This window comes from Equus asinus, chromosome 8 (genome assembly GCF_041296235.1).
Source record: "Equus asinus isolate D_3611 breed Donkey chromosome 8, EquAss-T2T_v2, whole genome shotgun sequence".
NCBI lineage: Eukaryota > Metazoa > Chordata > Mammalia > Perissodactyla > Equidae > Equus > Equus asinus.
This window is the reverse complement of record NC_091797.1, coordinates 31,359,258-31,376,557: the sequence shown is the minus strand read 5'-3', so window position 1 is coordinate 31,376,557 and position 17,300 is coordinate 31,359,258. Positions and strand designations below refer to the sequence as shown.

The following is a 17,300-nucleotide window of genomic DNA, read 5'->3' as shown; positions in this document are numbered from 1 at the left end:
AAGGATTAACAAAATTGACAAACCCCTAGCCAGACTCACCAAGAAAAGAAGAGAGAAATCGCAAATTAATAAAATCAGGAATGACAGAGGAGAAATCACAACAGATACAAATGAAATACAAGAGATCATAAGAGAATACTATGAAAAACTATATGCCAACAAATTGAACAACCTGGAAGAAATGGACAAATTCCTAGACTCCTACAATCTCCCCAAACTGAATCAGGAAGAAATGGAGAATCTGAATAGGCCAATCACAAGTAAGGAAATAGAAACGGTAATCAAAAACCTCCCCAAAAATAAGAGTCCAGGACCAGACGGCTTCTCTGGAGAATTCTACCAAACATTCAAAGAAGACTTAATACCTATTCTCCTCAAACTGTTCCAGAAAATTGAGAAAGATGGAGAACTCCCTAACACATTCTATGAAGCCAACATCACTCTGATCCCCAAACCTGACAAGGACAACACAAAGAAGGAGAACTACAGGCCGATATCACTGATGAACATAGATGCAAAAATCCTCAACAAAATTTTGGCAAACCGATTACAGCAATACATCAAAAAGATTATACACCATGATCAAGGGGGATTTATACCAGGGACACAGGGATGGTTCAACATCCGCAAGTCAATCAACGTGATACACTACATCAACAAAATGAAAAACAAAAACCACATGATCATCTCAATATATGCAGAGAAAGCGTTCGACAAGATCCAACACCCATTTATGATAAAAACCCTCAGTAAAATGGGTATAGAAGGAAAGTACCTCAACATAATAAAGGCCATATATGATAGACCCACAGCCAACATCATGCTCAATGGACAAAAACTGAAAGCCATCCCTCTGAGGACAGGAACAAGACAAGGGTGCCCACTTTCACCACTCCTATTCAACATAGTACTGGAGGTGCTGGCCAGAGCAATTCGGCAGGAAAAAGAAATAAAAGGAATCCAAATAGGTAACGAAGAAGTAAAACTCTCGTTGTTTGCAGACGACATGATCTTATATATAGAAAACCCCAAAGAATCCACAGAAAAACTATTAGAAATAATCAACAACTACAGCAAAGTAGCAGGGTATAAAATTAACGTGCATAAATCAGTAGCATTTCTATACACTAACAATGAACTAACAGAAAAAGAACTCAAGAACTCAATCCCATTCACAATCACAACGAAAAGAATAAAATACCTTGGGGTAAACTTCACCAAGGAAGTGAAGGATCTATACAATGAAAACTACAAGACTTTCTTGAAAGAAATTGACGATGACATAAAGAGATGGAAAGACATTCCTTGCACATGGATTGGAAGAATAAACATAGTTAAAATGTCCATACTACCTAAAGCAATATACAGATTCAATGCTATCCCAATCAAAATCCCAAGAACATTCTTCACAGAAATTGAACAAACAATCCTAAAATTCATATGGGGGAACAAAAGACCACGAATTGCTAAAGCAATCCTGAGCAAGAAAAACAAAGCCGGCAGAATCACAATCCCCGATTTCAAAACATACTACAAAGCTACAGTGATCAAAACAGCATGGTACTGGTACAAAAACAGGTCCAGAGATCAATGGAACAGAATCGAAAGCCCAGAGATAAAACCACACATCTATGGACCGCTAATCTTCAACAAAGGAGCAGAGGGCCTACAATGGAGAAAAGAAAGTCTCTTCAACAAATGGTGCTGGGAAAACTGGACAGCCACATGCAAAAGATTGAAAATTGACCATTCTTTTTCACCACACACCAAAATAAACTCAAAATGGATCAAAGACCTAAAGATTAGGCCTGAGACAATAAGTCTTCTAGAAGAGAATATAGGCAGTACACTCTTTGACATCAGTTTCAAAAGAACCTTTTCGGACACTGTAACTCCTCTGTTGAGGGAAACAATAGAAAGAATAAACAAATGGGACTTCATCAGACTAAAGAGCTTCTTCAAGGCAAGGGAAAACAGGATTGAAACAAAAAAACAGCTCAATAATTGGGAAAAAATATTTACAAGCCACTTATCCGACAAAGGGTTAATCTCCATAATATACAAAGAACTCACACGGCTTAACAACAAAAAAACAAACAACCCGATCAAAAAATGGGCAGAGGACATGAACAGACATTTCTCAAAAGAAGATATGAATATGGCCAATAGACACATGAAAAGATGTTCATCATCGCTAATCATCAGGGAAATGCAAATCAAAACTACACTAAGATATCACCTTACACCCGTTAGATTGGCAAAAACATCCAAAACCAAGAGCGACAAATGTTGGAGAGGTTGTGGAGAAAAAGGAACCCTCATACACTGTTGGTGGGAATGCAAACTGGTACAGCCACTATGGAAAACAGTATGGAGATTTCTCAAAAAGTTAAAAATAGAAATACCCTATGACCCAGCCATCCCATTACTCGGTATCTATCCTAAGAACCTGATATCAGAAATATCAAGAGTCCGTTGCACCCCTATGTTCATCACAGCATTATTTACAATAGCCAAGATGTGGAACCAGCCTACATGCCCAGAAACTGATGATTGGATAAAGAAGATATGGTATATATACACAATGGAATACTACTCAGCCATAAAAAAAGACAAAATTGGCCCATTCACAACAACGTGGATGGACCTCGAGGGTATTATGTTAAGCGAAATAAACCAGTCAGAGAAAGACGAACTCTATATGACTCCACTCATAGGTGGAAATTAGTATACTGATAAGGAGATCTGATCGGTGGTTACCAGGGAAAAGGGGGGGAGGGGGGAGGGCACAGAGGGGGAAGTGGTGTACCCACAACATGACTAACAAAAATGTACAACTGAAATCTCACAAGGTTGTAATCTATCATAACGTTAATAAAAAAAAAATGGGAAAATTTAATAGAAAGTTTGGAAAATTAAATCAAGAAAATCTCCCTAAAATTAAAAAAAGAAGGCAAAGAAATGTACTATATAGTAGAAAAGATAAGATATAAAGAATAGGCCCAGGAAGTCAACATAAGAGCTAGAGAGAGAAACAAAGAAATGAAGGAGGAAAATTACCAGAACAAATAATAAGTGGAAATTTTCCAGATTGGAAGGATCTTATTCTTTACACAGAATGGGGCTGTCAGATATTTACCGAGATTAATGAAAAACTATTCATCCCTAAACATTACTTTAAAAATTTCAGAACTTCAAGAATTAAAGGAAGATCATAAAATATCCTAGTGGGGAAAACAATATAAAACAAACTGACAATAGACAAAAAGTCAGCCTGCCAGATATTTCTATCTTTAAGACAATGAAAAAGACCTGGAAATTCTAAAGGAAAATTATTTTTATTAACAAATGTATACCTTTTCAAAATCATAGTCAGGAGTAAAGAAAGAATAAAAATACTGTAAGGACAATACGAAAAACAAAAATGACAGGCCAATATCACTGATGAACATAGATGCAAAAATCCTCAACAAAACACTAGCAAATTGAATACAACAATACATTAAAAAGATCATACATCATGATCAAGTGGGTTTTATTCCACAGATGCAGGGATGGTTCACCATCCACAAATCTATCAACGTGATACACCACATTAACAAAACGAAGAATAAAAATCACATGATCATCTCCACAGATACAGAGAAAGCATTTGCCAAAATACAGCATCCATTTATGATAGAAATTCTAAATAAAATGGGTATAGAAGGAAAATACCTCAACATAATAAAGGCCATATATGACAAACCCACAGCAAATATCAATCTCAACGGAGAAAAACTGAAAGCTATCCCTCTAAGAACAGGAACCAGACAAGGATGCCACTTTCACCACTCTTATTTAACATAGTATTGGAAGTCCTAGCCAGAGTGATCAGGCAAGGAAAAGAAACAAAAGGGATCTAAATTGGAAGAGAAGAAGTGAAAGTGCCACTCTTTGCAGATGACACGTTTGTATACATAGAAAATCCTAAAGAATCCACTAAAAAACTTTTAGAAATAATAAATGAATACAGTCGAGTCGCAGGATACAAATTCAATATAAAAAAATTGCTTGTGCTTCTATACACTAACAACGAAGTAGGAGAAAAAGAAATTAAGAATACAATCCTATTTACAATGGCAACAAAAAGGATAAAATACCTAGGAATAAACTTAACCAAAGAGATGAAAGATCTGTACACGGAACCTATAAAACATTGTTGAAATAAACTGAAGAAGACACAAAGAAATGGAAAGATATTCCATGCTCTTGCATTGGAAGAATTAACGTAGTTAAAATGTCCATACTTCCTAAAGCAATCTATAGATTCAATGCAATGCCTATCAAAGTTCCAACAACATTTTTCACAGAAATAGAACAAGCAATCCTAAAATTTATATGGAACAACAAAAGACCCCAAATAGCCAAAGGAATCCTGAGGAAAAATAACACAGCTGGAGGTATCCTACTCCCTGATTTCAAAATATACTACAAAGCTATAGTAACCAAAACAGCATGCTGCTGGCACAAAAACAGACACACAGATCAATGGAACAGAATTGAGAGCCCAGAAATAAACCCACACATTTATGGACAGCTAATATTCGACAAGGGAGCCAAGAACACACAATGGAGAAAAGAGAGTCTCTTCAATAAATGGTGTCGGGAACTGGACAGCCACATGCAAAAGAATGAAAGTAGACCATTACCTTATACCATGCACAAAAATCAACTCAAAATGGATTAAAGACTTGAATGTAAGACTCAAAACCATGAAACTTCTAGAAGAAAACATAGGCAGTACACTCTTTGACATCCATCTTAGCAGCATATTTTCAAGTACCATGTCTGACTGGGCAAGGGAAACAAAAGAAAAAATGAACAAAATGGGACTACATCAAACTAAAAAGCTTCTGCACAGCAAAGGAAACCATCAACAAAACAAAAAGACAACCTAACAATTGGGAGAAGATATTTGCAAACCATATACCAGATAAGGGGTTAATATCCAAAATATACCAAGAACTCATACATCTCAACAACAAAAAAACCAACAACTCAATTGAAAAATGGGCAAAAGATCTGAACAGAGATTTCTCCAACGAAGATAAATGGATGGCCAATATGCATATGAAAAGATGTTCAACATCATTAGCTATCAGTGAAATGCAAACCAAAATGACAATGAGATGTCTCCTCACTTTGGTCAGAATGGCTGTAATTAACAAGACAGGAAACAACAAGTATTGGAGAGGATGTGGAGAGAAGGGAGCCCTTGTTCACTGCTGGTAGGAGGGCAAGCTGGTGCACCCATTATGGAAAGCAGTATGGAGTATCCTCAGAAAATTAAGAATAGATCTACCATATGATCCAGCTATCCCACTGCTGGCTATTTATCCAAAGAACTTGAAAACACAAATGCATAAAGATACACGCACCCCTATGTTCACTGCAGCATTATTCATAATACCTAAGACTTGGAAGCAACCTAGGTGCCCATCAAGGGACGAATGAATAAAGATGATGTGGTATATATACACAATGGAATACTACTCAGCCATAAGAAATGATGAAATCCGGCCATTTGTGACAACATGGATGGACCTTGAGGGTATTATCTTAAGTGAAATAAATCAGAGGGAGAAAGTCAAATACCATATGATCTCACTCATAAGTAGAAGATAAAAACAATGACAAACAAACACATAGCAACGGAGATTGGATTGGTGGTTACTACAGGGGAGTGGGGAAGCGGGGAGGGCACAAGGGGGGATTAGGCTCACATGTGTGGTGATGGACTATACTTAATTTTTGGGTGGCGAACATGATGTAATCTACACAGAATTCAAAATATATTATGATGTACATCTGAAAACCATAAAATGTTATAATCCAATGTTACTGCAATAAAAAATAAATAAAATAAAAAACAACAAACGTATACCTTTTCCAAATCACAGTCAGGCATAAAGAAAGAATAAAAATACTGTTAGACAGGAAAAAATATAAAATTTACCTACCACACATAGTTTTATTGGAAGTTGATTAAGAATATGACTTAGTAAAGGGAGGTTGTCATTCAGGAAATGGGAAGGCAAGAAATCCAAGAACCTGTATTCATCTCAGGACCCACTGAAAAGCAATCCTATTAAAGGAGCTCAATGGCAAGCCTAAAATGCTTGACTACATAAATTATATTTATGAAGTGATTAACAACTTTTTTCAACTTTTAGAATTAAGCCATGAGCAACGCCCACCCAAAGACAATTATTATTATAGTAGAATGTCAATATTTTCAGGTTTGACAATATAAAAAAAAGTACAGATACCTCAATTTTGCAAGTGGAAGGGTAAAGGAGAGGGGCAAGAAAAGGTAATGATGTTAATACCTTCATCTTTCAAGAAGGAGGATAGGAGGCATTTCTATACTTAAAGGAAGAAGACACAAAAATAAATATATTTAAATTACAATAGAAACTGAAAGCAGAATTATGTAAGGTGACTCATGAATTAAAGTTGAGCTGTTAAGCAGTCACAAAAAGTCCTCAGGCTAATGCCCAGGAGTCCTGAAGCTACAAGAGCCCTTCAGAGTTGACCCAAGTTAGGGTGGGGCTCAGGACCTTTATACCCGCACACTGAGCTATCATTGGAGGTGAGCTCCCCTGGGAAGTGGGATGAAATGGGTGAGACAGCTCTCCTCACCTGAGGTAATTCCAGAGGAGGGCTAACACCTGACGCTGTCAGCCAGCAACATTCCCTGTGACTGAATAAATCCTTCAGTCCCAAAGGGAGGAATCTAGACGGATCAGTAGAGCAACCCCTATAGAAGTACTGTTCTAGTCACTAGGAATACACCTTTTTTTGGATAGAAGAAAACAAACAAACAAACAACTGTTTTAAAAAATTCATCATCTCTTAACTTCCATTAACTCAACCAATTCACCCTTTTAACTTATGAACTCTCTTCCTTCAATTAAACATTCATCATCATAGTCAAGAAGGGCAAGGTTATGCTGCATTAAGATCTTAGACTGCAGGAAAAATTAAATCTCAGTGGCTTAGCCCAATAAAAGGGACTCAATTCCACAGTCATTAAAGGCACTCAGTTTCCAACATCTTATACACCATCACCTCAACAATGGTTTCCAGGCTTGTGAAGCAGGGGAAGACAAAGCAGACAGAGCTTACACTCACTTTTAAGTTCCACTGGCTGGTACTAGCCACATGACCACAACCTAACTGCAGAGGTGGTTGGGAAATGTACAGAAGCTTATGGAATACTGGTGAGCTGATATGACTGGAGGTAAAACCAAATGCTCATGACAAGTAGGTTGTTCTCTAGTACACATATATGCTGTTCTCCAAGGTATATGTTTACTAAGACCCAGTTCTTTTAGTTAGCAAACTTGTTTATAAAGGATATACCTATTATTTTGATTAAATTATGAACTAAAGATTACATTACCCAATGAAATCAGGGTGCAAAACACCCAGTTATTTCTATGAAACTGTCACAGGAAGGGAAGAAGACTCTGATCTTCTAAGAGGAGATCTTCCAGCATGGGGCCAGTGTGACAATGTTTAACTGTAAGAGTGTCCCAGAATATAGTCTACCACTCAACTATAATAGGGCATAAGTTTCAACTAAAAAAATCCGATCTCAATGTCTCCCTAAACTCTGAGTCTGGTTCAGTCCCCAGCTCTGCCTCTTGTCTTTGCAGGGTCAAAAGCAAAGTGCCACATATAGACACCAAGAGTTCCCTGGACACCAAGCACAATTCTTCCCCACTTCCCCAAGGTGCCATTCCCTCTTAACTCCTATGTTGAATGACAATTCCCACCCTGAGGAAGATGACGAAACCAGCACAGAATCTCAGACTACTTACCATCTTGCTCTCGGCAAATTCAGTCTATGACACTGGAGAGCAGAATCCTGAGTGTCACTATCTGTCCCCACACCCCACAGTGTCCCTGCCTGATGACCTTCAGTATAGACTGGAGTACAGGAGATGGAGGTCCTAAGGAAGCCTAGTTCTCCATTCTGACCTTGTCCAGAAGAGGGAAGGAACCACCACTGGCTCCTCAGGCCCTATGGGTGGGTGAGGCAGCAGGGAGAAGGGGATGCCTGCTCCTCAGGGCCACGGCCCTCCATAACCTGAGATAAGCTTCAAGCCACCTGACTTAATGACAAAATCCAGAGACCGAAATGGAGACTAGCTTTCAGGACTGGGTCCACGTCTAAAGAGCCACAGTGTGTAGTGACCTCCCTAACACCTGGGAAGAGAATCTCGTCAGGAATCAACAGGTCATTATGTTCACAGACAAGGGGAACTCTGTCCTTTGAGATTCCAGCTCAGCAGTGCCATCACATGACTGTATGGGAGACAAAGGATGGAATGAGTCTGAGCTGGCTCCCCATAAGGAGGGACCTTAGAACCAGAGGGAGCTCTGCCATTTGTCTTGTGGGGTCCCCAAGAAACAAACTTCCCCTGACACCACTCCACTGTGAAGGGGATCTGGAACCTGGAGGTGCTCCATGTGGCAGATGTGGACATCGCCACACTAGGAAGTCATTTCCAGCAACAAAAGGATCTGTAAAATCCAGTTCCTGTCCCTAATAAGAGTGATGGGCACAAGACTGGTTGTCTCCATCCCCTGTACAGGATGACGTTTTTGAGAGTTGTGCAAGTTACCCAGGGTGGGCCAATCAGAATCTTTCCTAAAATGTTTAAAACTCTGGTAGACACATATAACAGACACACATGCACACACATACACAGAGAAACAGAGATGAGATAAAATGTGAGATGATAAGAAAAAGAGATGCAGAAAATAGAGAGAGACACAAAAAGAAACAGAGATAAAGAGATGCAGATAAACAGCAACAAAGGTGCAGACAGATCAAAATGAGAGAGAGAAGGGGTGGGGCAACAATGCAGTGAAAGGCAACAAGGGAAACAGAAAAAGATACAGAGAGATACACTGAAAGAAGTATATGGGGACAAACACAGACAGAGAAAGAGAGAAAGGCACACAGACAGAAACACAACAGAAAGACGAGAGATGAAGATCTCACTGAATATCTGCATCTAGATACTTCTGAAATCAACTTGACCCTAGGCTTCTTTCTAACAGGAAAAAATAAATAAATTTGTGTTGGATTGCTATCATTTAAAACCAAAAATGTACTTTTATTACTGGTTATACTTTCTAAAAGATAAAAATTTACCTTGATCAATGTGACTTGCCAGGATATATTTGAAACATCAGTGACCAGGGGTCACTATATCAGTCAACAAACACTTCCACCATGCTTACTTACACAATACTCACCAAACTGGAAGAGAGGTGGGCACATCCTAAGGCCACTGCACTAAATGTCAATACTAAAGAACCAGGAAGGACATGACTATAGAATTGATTTTCTATCTCCTTTGCCCACTCTTACATGGTACCACAAGAGGCTTCTAGTCTCCTTTAAAGAAGCAACTCTTCCTTCTGGTCCCAGGTTCCCCAAAATATGTTCCTTCATTCTACAATGGTTTCCTATCTCTGCTCATTTAAGGAGGTTCAGGATACAGGTAACTCATAATCATGTTTATTATGATAAAATCTCTATACTCAGGCAAATGGCTTCAAGTGTTTCTCTTGAACAGTCTATGGAGGAAGAAGGGAAACAGAAAAACCCGTTGGGATCTGAGCAGATGCAGCTGGCAGCACACTAGCAGAGGCTCTGAGGTCATGCAGGAAGCACCATCGCAGTAAGATACTCAAGGTGGGGGTCACAGGAGGTGACCTGGTGACTTTGTCAGGGTCACTGTAGGACTCTGATCTCAGAGGGGGTCAGACTGACAGGCAGTTGGGATTCTGAGCAAGGATCAGCAGGCATTACAGAAGAACAAAGACTCATCCCAAAGTATCCTCAGGCGTCAGTGCAGGAGCCCTGTAGAAAAGAGAAAGCAATCAGCACAGGGCACCCTGAGAAATGCGCCCTCTCCTCTCCCCTCGGGGCCCCTGCAGCATCAGATAGAGAAAGCTGAGGTCCAGGACATATTGTCATCACCTTCCCCAATATCTGTGTAAAAGTGAAATCAGCTAAATGGGACCTGGCATTTCAGCTCCACGCAGATGTGTGGGAGGCAGGGGGCAGCTGTTATCCTTCTGGGGAATATGAAGATTGCATTCTTTTTAGTAAATTAGATAACCCACCGTTCCACCACTTACAAATGCACACAGGCAGTAGTCACCAACATGTGGCACAAAGTGGGCATCCTCCCGGTGTCTAATACCCAAGAGGTGGCTCTGGCTGTAAGTTTCACAGAAAGATGTCACCAAAGTCATGGCCTGGTTCTGGGGTACAAACCTCGGAGCTTCCTACAGAAACTGGGCAACCTTCTCCCCTAACCTTGACCCCCATTGCAGAGAATAGGCCATGAACTGAGACCATTGTGCTCAGGGACACTCAGCTTAGCCCTTCCCTCTTTTACCTGTCCCCACACCCAAAATTGAACCTGAGCAGAAATAGTACCTGCTGGTGGAGTCCCATGAGGTCCTACAAACGAAGTTACACAGAGAAAGGTCTCATTAAGCAAACATCCAGTCCCTCACTCACCCCAAAGGGAAATGAGACATGCAACTTAAATGGAAATTTATTTCCTCCTTACCCACCACCCTCCAGGCCTTAACTGCCCCAAGCTAAAATCCTCCAAAATGAATGAAACATTCACTAGAAGGAAGGAAAGCCTATGCTCTGACCCTCTTAAAGGAGGAAGCTTTCGGAAAGGAGCCAGTGAGGTCTGATGAACTGAAGGAAGTCCTAGAATACATTCCACCTGTTACCAGATTCCAGCATCTCCCCCTAGGGCTCCTCCCACTACCAGCCCAGCCTTTTGCCTTTTAGGGTCAGGAGGAAGGATTTACACTGGAGGCAGAGGACCCCTGAACAGAGGGTCTCAATCACAGCTCATCTTCCCCGTTTCCCCACAGCGCCTTACCCTTCTTGCTCCTGTGACGGATGATAAGGCCCAGCCCGAGGAAGATCAGCCCCAGCACGAAGCCCCCGACGCCACTCAGCATCTTGCTCTGGGCAGATTCAGACTGTGCTCCTGGGGATCAGAGCCTGAGTGTCAGCATTTCTCCCGGCACCCCACAGTGATCCTTTGGGAAGCTTGAAGTCCTGTCTGAGAGACAGGAGATAGAGGTTCCAGGGAAACCTAGTCCTCCATTCTGGCCACTCTTGGGGGAGGGATCAGCCAATAGATCCTGGGACACAGTGGGTGGGTGAGAGAAAGGGGGGGAGGCGGATCCCTGCTCCTCAGGAAAATACCCATAATCTTAGACCTTAAGACCCCAGTCACCAGTCATAATAGTCAATCCTTTAGAGTCATCAGGGCTGGGTTCTGGGCCCATGGTGTGTTAAATGACCTCCTAGTATCTGGAGAGACAATGAGATCAGGATTCTTCTGATGTCCTTCCTATGGGACAAGAGGCACTCTAGTCTCCTTGATTTCCAGCTCAGTAGTGAAGTCGAGGATAAGGGATGAGATGGGATGGGCCAGAGGAAGCTCTGCCCTCTGTCTTGTGGGGCCAACGGTGAAAGGAAACAAACTGCCCCTTACGCCACTCCACTGTGATGGGGCTCTGGAGGCTGGGATGCTCCACGTGGCAGGTGTAGACATCTCCTCGCTGGGGAGTCATTTCCAGCATCACAAGAATCTGGAAGGTCCAGTCCCCGTTTCTAATAAGGGGGGTGGACACAACGCCAGCTGTCTCCTCCTGGTCATTCCGGAACCACCGAACTTTGATCTGGCCTGGATAGAAATCTGTCACTGAGCAGACCAGCAGGTTGTGGTGGTTTAGAACCTCTGTCTTGGATGGGGAGATGGTCACTGTAGGTTCCACTGAGGGGAGGAAAAGACAGTGAGATGTGAGACCACACAGCAAGTCTCCCCATGGAGAGACTCCTCCTTGGTACCAGAGTAAAGATCCCTGGACTCCAAGTCTTGGTTAGGATCCCAGCTTGGCCACTTTATTAGCTTGAATAAACACATTAGTCAGTTTACTTTTCAGAGTCTCAATAGATAATAGCAATCATCATATTGGAGTTACTCTGTTGACACCAACTGATAAAAATAAACCACCTTAAAACTGTAAATTGCTATGTTATACAGGCCACTATTCACAAAATTTTTAAAAATAAAAATAATAAACCTGGACTTCTTTCCCCATACTTGTTGAAGTTGATCATCAGGATTAGCTCTAGTGATTCACGCTAGGACACTGACACTGTTAGTCCCAGTGCTCCCCAAAGTAGGGAAAATACAGCAGCTTTGACTCTCTCCTGCTGGCCGTGAGACCATCAACACTGGTCATGGCCCCACGGATAGTAACATGAACTGAGACTTAAGAATGTATAGACATTTCTATGTCCAACAAAATAGGATAACAGTGATCATCACATGCTCTCTAAAAGCAGTGCTTCTCAACCAGGCTATATTTCATAATTCTTGGCCTGCAATACTAAAAAAAATTTGAGAGCAGGAGCACTTCTTACAAGTTGCCATCAACAAAGCATCGCTCTCAGCTTTTAGCCTAACCTTTGCTCAAATGCCATTCTGTAGTGAACTCCCCACAAAAACGTATATTACTAAATATATGAACTTCCCTCTCCACATCATATATGCCACCTATATTTTATTCATTCATTCAAAAAATATAAATTTGACAAGCACAGGGAATTCAAAGATAAACAACAGACCATAGTCCCTCACCTTACAGAACTTGCAATCTAATAACAGAGAGAAAAAAGTTAATGTATTTCAAAAGTTTTTAATTTTTGAAGGAAGACAAAGAGAACCTTGAAAGCAAACAGCACTGATAAACACCACATTTGCCCATGGCCTTGATTCCTCTATCTTCTCAGATTGCTACTCACGGTCAAACACCACACACTTCTCCCTACCTATTTTACACATCTTATCCTTTATATTGCCAGCCATTTTATTGCATCTCCCTTATTCCCTTAGTGTGAAGCTACAGTAAATATTTTATGTGGGTCTTATTTATTTGATAATACATTATATTCTCTCATTTTCTTTTCTTTTCCTAATTTTCTTCTAACATTCACGTTTAATTACTAGCAGCCTACCCTATTCCATCCCCTTGCTATTAAGAATTACTTTCTTGTTCTGAGATTAGACATTATTATCATGTATGTTCTCTATAGGAAATATTCTGAGAATCTTGCAGAAGTTGGCTGGGTTGAGAATGTAATGTAAACATGAAAGTATAACTAGGACTTGCTGAGGTCAGCAGGCAGTCTTGGCACCCCAGTTAAACGGCACCCATGAGCCATCATCTGGAAGGAATCATGTTCTCAGTTTTGACTTAACTATTGTTCAGGTTCTCCTTCCTTGAGTCAGATTGAAATCATGGTCCATTATATGGATTTACAAAATCTGTTCATCTTAAACTGATTAGCAGTAAAAACAAATTCAAGAGGAAAATGTTAGGTTAATTTTTATTAAAAATAAATGAAATTTATTAAAAATAAAAGTACTTGGTGGCAGCAGGAAGTGGGTCAGAAGGCAAGAGAATGTAAAGTCAGCTAAAAGTTATGCGAACATGATAGATAACACTGTGGTCAGACTAGCAATTAAACAGTGAGTTTTCAATCTCCTGAAAGTATTATTTTGCCCCACCAACATTGAAAATAGGCAAGAACAGACTCATATTGCTGCTTCCGGTCCTAACAGGCTTTAACGAGGCTTTCCTTCCATTAATTCTATTACAGGTAGTAAAGAACATAATGACTGTTGTGTATTTTGGGGAGGGTTCAGGACCTGGTGAGTTAACTGTGGGCTGATTACATAAAGTGTTTATTATGACCAATATCAGCATATTAAAGTGGTGATGCTAATTCCTAAGACACAAGGTAGTTGTGAAATTAACTGGCATAATATAGATGGTGTTTGGTAACATAACTATCTAGAAATAGGTGCTCATTAAATGGGTGTGATTAACTTTCAAAATGCCTACCCCTGAAGTGGATGGTAGGGTTGGGGGGAGGGGTCCCGGGAAGGGAGGATAAGCAGGGTCTAGGCCAAAAGAAACCTGAAACAATTTTTACTCAATAATTAAACAGCATTAATTCATTTACTCCAAAACTTCAGCTCTTTCTTATGTGCCATTTACTGAGCTTTTCTAAGAAGCTAAAATCCTGCCCTACAACACCATTCTAGTGTTGTTTTTATTTCTAGCAAAGACTTGTTCCCTCAGACTTTGCATTCACAAATTCTAAATTATGAAGATCCAAGTCAATAAGAGTTTACTTTAAAGCTTTAAGCAAAATAGTAAAGAATAATTAATAAAATGAGTTTTTAAGGCTTTACTAACCCTTCTGATTTCTTTTGAGCGTAAGTGGATGGGCAGTTGAATACACTTACTTATTAATTTCACAGAGGTTACTGATCTCACACTGTGCCAATGTGTCAGGTGCTACCCATACAACGTAATTAAGCCAGTCCCTTGCCTCAAAGAGGTCCAGGGCTAGTGACAGCCACTTAAAAAACAAAATTAAGATGAATAATACTTTGAAACCAAAAAGTCAAATATGTACTACTCTATTACCACGTGTGCAAGGTGCCCTGGCGCAGCTGCAGAGCAGCCCTAATGTGACCAGACCAGGCCCCATAAGCTTCGCAGCACCCCCAGCTCTGAACAAGGGCCCTGCAGGGAGAACTCACAGGAGGGCCAAGGTGGGGAGAAAGGAGGGCACTCTGGGCCCAGGGCTCTGCTCAGGCAGAGGTGAGGAACGTGGAAGCAAACACACCTCGGGCGCGAGCCGAGGTTGTGCACAACTAGTGGAAAGAACAGCACAGGGGGCAGGGCCACACTGGGAAGGCCTGGCCCGGCTCTGCATGGAACGTTCCAGAGCTGTGGCACTTCGTCCCGGATCTGCGCTCGGTCCCGCCCCTCGGCCGGGGGAGGGGTGAGGGTTAGGGGGCACGCGCCCCGCCTCCCTGTCTGCTCTTTGGCCGGGGATTCCTATGCCACAGACCGCCCCTCCCCAAGCTCTCCTGGCGCAGAGACTCGGCGGCGCCGAGGGTGGACCCTGCGGAGGGTGGGCCCTGCGGAGGGCGGAGGACCGGCGCTCACCTCGGTGCTGCAAGGACCTGGGGACCTCCAACTGGTAGTTGTGTCTGCACACACGGTCCACGCCGGCCCGCACCCGTTCCAGTTCGTCCTTCTGCCCGTTCCAGTACTCGGTGCTCGGCCGCCCCAGCTCGGTCACCGCCTGGTACACCCCCACGTCGCTGTCGAAGCGCGCGTACTCCTCCAGGTTATAGATGAGTCTGGTCACGAGCCGCACCCGCTCCGTCCCATTGGTGAAGTAGCACTGGGCCTTAAACTGGATCACGAAATCCTCTGCGGGGAATCGCCGCCCATGAGTCAGGCCGCAGCCCCGCAGCCCAACGCAGCACCATTTGTGCTGGGTGGACGTTCTGGGTCGCGGCCAGTTGGGTGAGATAAACCTAAAAACCCAGCCGTGACCTCGGGTCCCCGCCCCACTCGCCTCCCGCTCTGACCCCGGGATTCTCAGCCAGCTCTTCCCCAGGCCTACCCGTGTCCCTGTGAGGGCTTCCAGAATTGCCTTTATACAAGGAAAGGAGAGCCCTGTCTCGAAGGGCAAGCCCTGGGATCTGAGAACTGAGTAAAGAGGACAGATGGGGTGATTTTATACTGATGCCTGTACTTAGAGGAATCCAGACTTGCTCACATGAAATTTTTCATAGAACTCCTGAGAACCTCAGAGACAAACGAGTATCCACGTAAGCACGAGAGTTCAAGGGAATGAGGAGAAAGATGGAGAATTAAGCTTTTCCTTGTCCTGACCAGCATATTCTCTTGGTCCCTGGACAAAGTGCCTTCATCTCATGCCTGGGGTTACTCTAAGTTTCTGCTAACCCCACCCCACTGCAGTTTGAGGCGCTCTCACTCCCATGTGGATAGAAGAGACCCAGACCTCCCCAGTCCTAGAAAGGAACATTTTATTCATGGCTTTCGAATTAGATTAATTAGTTTCCAACTAAACTATGCGAATTCACAGCTTGGGCAGGTTAGTTAACAGAGTATCTATATCATAAGTATAATTACGTAAAAGTCATAAAACCTACACATAGACGTGTTAGGAAGATTGAGAATGATTTTATATAAAGATACTGATCCTGTGTCTGAAATGAATGGTTTCTCAATATGTATTATTTCTCTTCTTTACGTTCTCCTTTCTCCTAAATTTAGTCCACCATCAACTCAAGTCTCTGAATCCCACTCAAGTTACTATTTGACCATAAATAAGTGAAACTTGATGACTCCCTATCTGTGATCACCCAGTCAGCTTCACTCAAACACCAAGTTTCCCTCCATCAGCCATCCACCCTGAGTCAGGAATGTAAAGTCCTTTTTCTCAAATACTGAGACTACAGAGACTACTGCCAGCCTACATTTCCCCAACCCAGAATCTCATAGTATATAGCCCAGACAAGGTCTTAGGGGACCTGAAATGACAAATCCTGCTGTGTTTTCTTTGGAGAAATTCATATCTTCAAAAATAACCCCATGCTCACTTTGTCTCCTCCTCCTCATTGTAACATCCCCAGGCCTCAGCTTGTGAGATGGGGATTATCCTCAGCTCATCATTAGAAGGTGGAAATGAGAATGTAACATACCTGTCTTTCCCACAGAAAGACTGTATTCTGAGATCATAGAATCCTCCACACCACAGCCCAAGGGTCTCTCAGAGCCTGTTGCCCAGGGGGTGTCTCTGGCGAGCAGCTGCCCTGTACTTACGTGGAGAGTCTCTGCCCTCAGCCACTGGGGTGCTCGGCACCACCAGCGTCACCATCATAGCTGCTGTCCAAAGGCCTCTGGGGATCTGCAGAGCCATCTTCCCAGAGATAACTGAGAACAAAGGAATAAGTAATGGTAGTCAACACAGCTCCCACCTGGTGGCTCTGATATACCTACTTCAGAGAATAAAAACCTGTGACGCTTCCCTGCATAGTAGGATCAGAGAGCCCCTAGGAAAGGAACCAATCAGCACAGGAGCTGAAGGACCTCATCTGTCTCTGGGCAGACATTTTTTGTGAAGATTCTCAGTCCACTGCCTGGCACTGTGTCTTCAATAAATTGCACTGGATGGACATTTGAGGTGAAGATTTTTCTCTCAGTTACAGGAGATCTGAAGATTGAATGCCTTAGGGGTTTAAAGAACTGAAAGAAAAATGATTCAAGAGTTGACATCTTTGTGATATTTAGTT

The 17,300-nt window shown here is 42.1% G+C and overlaps 1 protein-coding gene across 3 annotated transcripts in view; it reads right to left on the bottom strand.

Annotated features, from left to right (window-relative positions):
• The window catches only part of LOC106833849 (boLa class II histocompatibility antigen, DQB*0101 beta chain), a 240,209-nt gene extending 223,122 nt beyond the window's left edge, over positions 1–17,087 (bottom strand). Inside the window, exons 1-6 of one of the 3 annotated variants that reach the window (XM_070516735.1) lie at positions 16,831–17,087; positions 15,139–15,408; positions 11,601–11,882; positions 10,977–11,087; positions 10,511–10,534; positions 9,559–9,925 (exon numbers count right to left, since the gene is read on the bottom strand). In XM_070516735.1, coding sequence (XP_070372836.1) covers positions 9,912–9,925; positions 10,511–10,534; positions 10,977–11,087; positions 11,601–11,882; positions 15,139–15,408; positions 16,831–16,927 — 798 coding nt within the window. In that variant the 5' untranslated portion in view covers positions 16,928–17,087 and the 3' untranslated portion in view covers positions 9,559–9,911. Of the gene's footprint in view, positions 1–9,558; positions 9,926–10,510; positions 10,535–10,976; positions 11,088–11,600; positions 11,883–15,138; positions 15,409–16,830 lie in introns of those variants that run through there. The other 2 variants (XM_044776366.2, XM_044776365.2) reach the window with 2 other exon arrangements.
• Between the last annotated feature and the right edge of the window lie 213 nt (positions 17,088–17,300).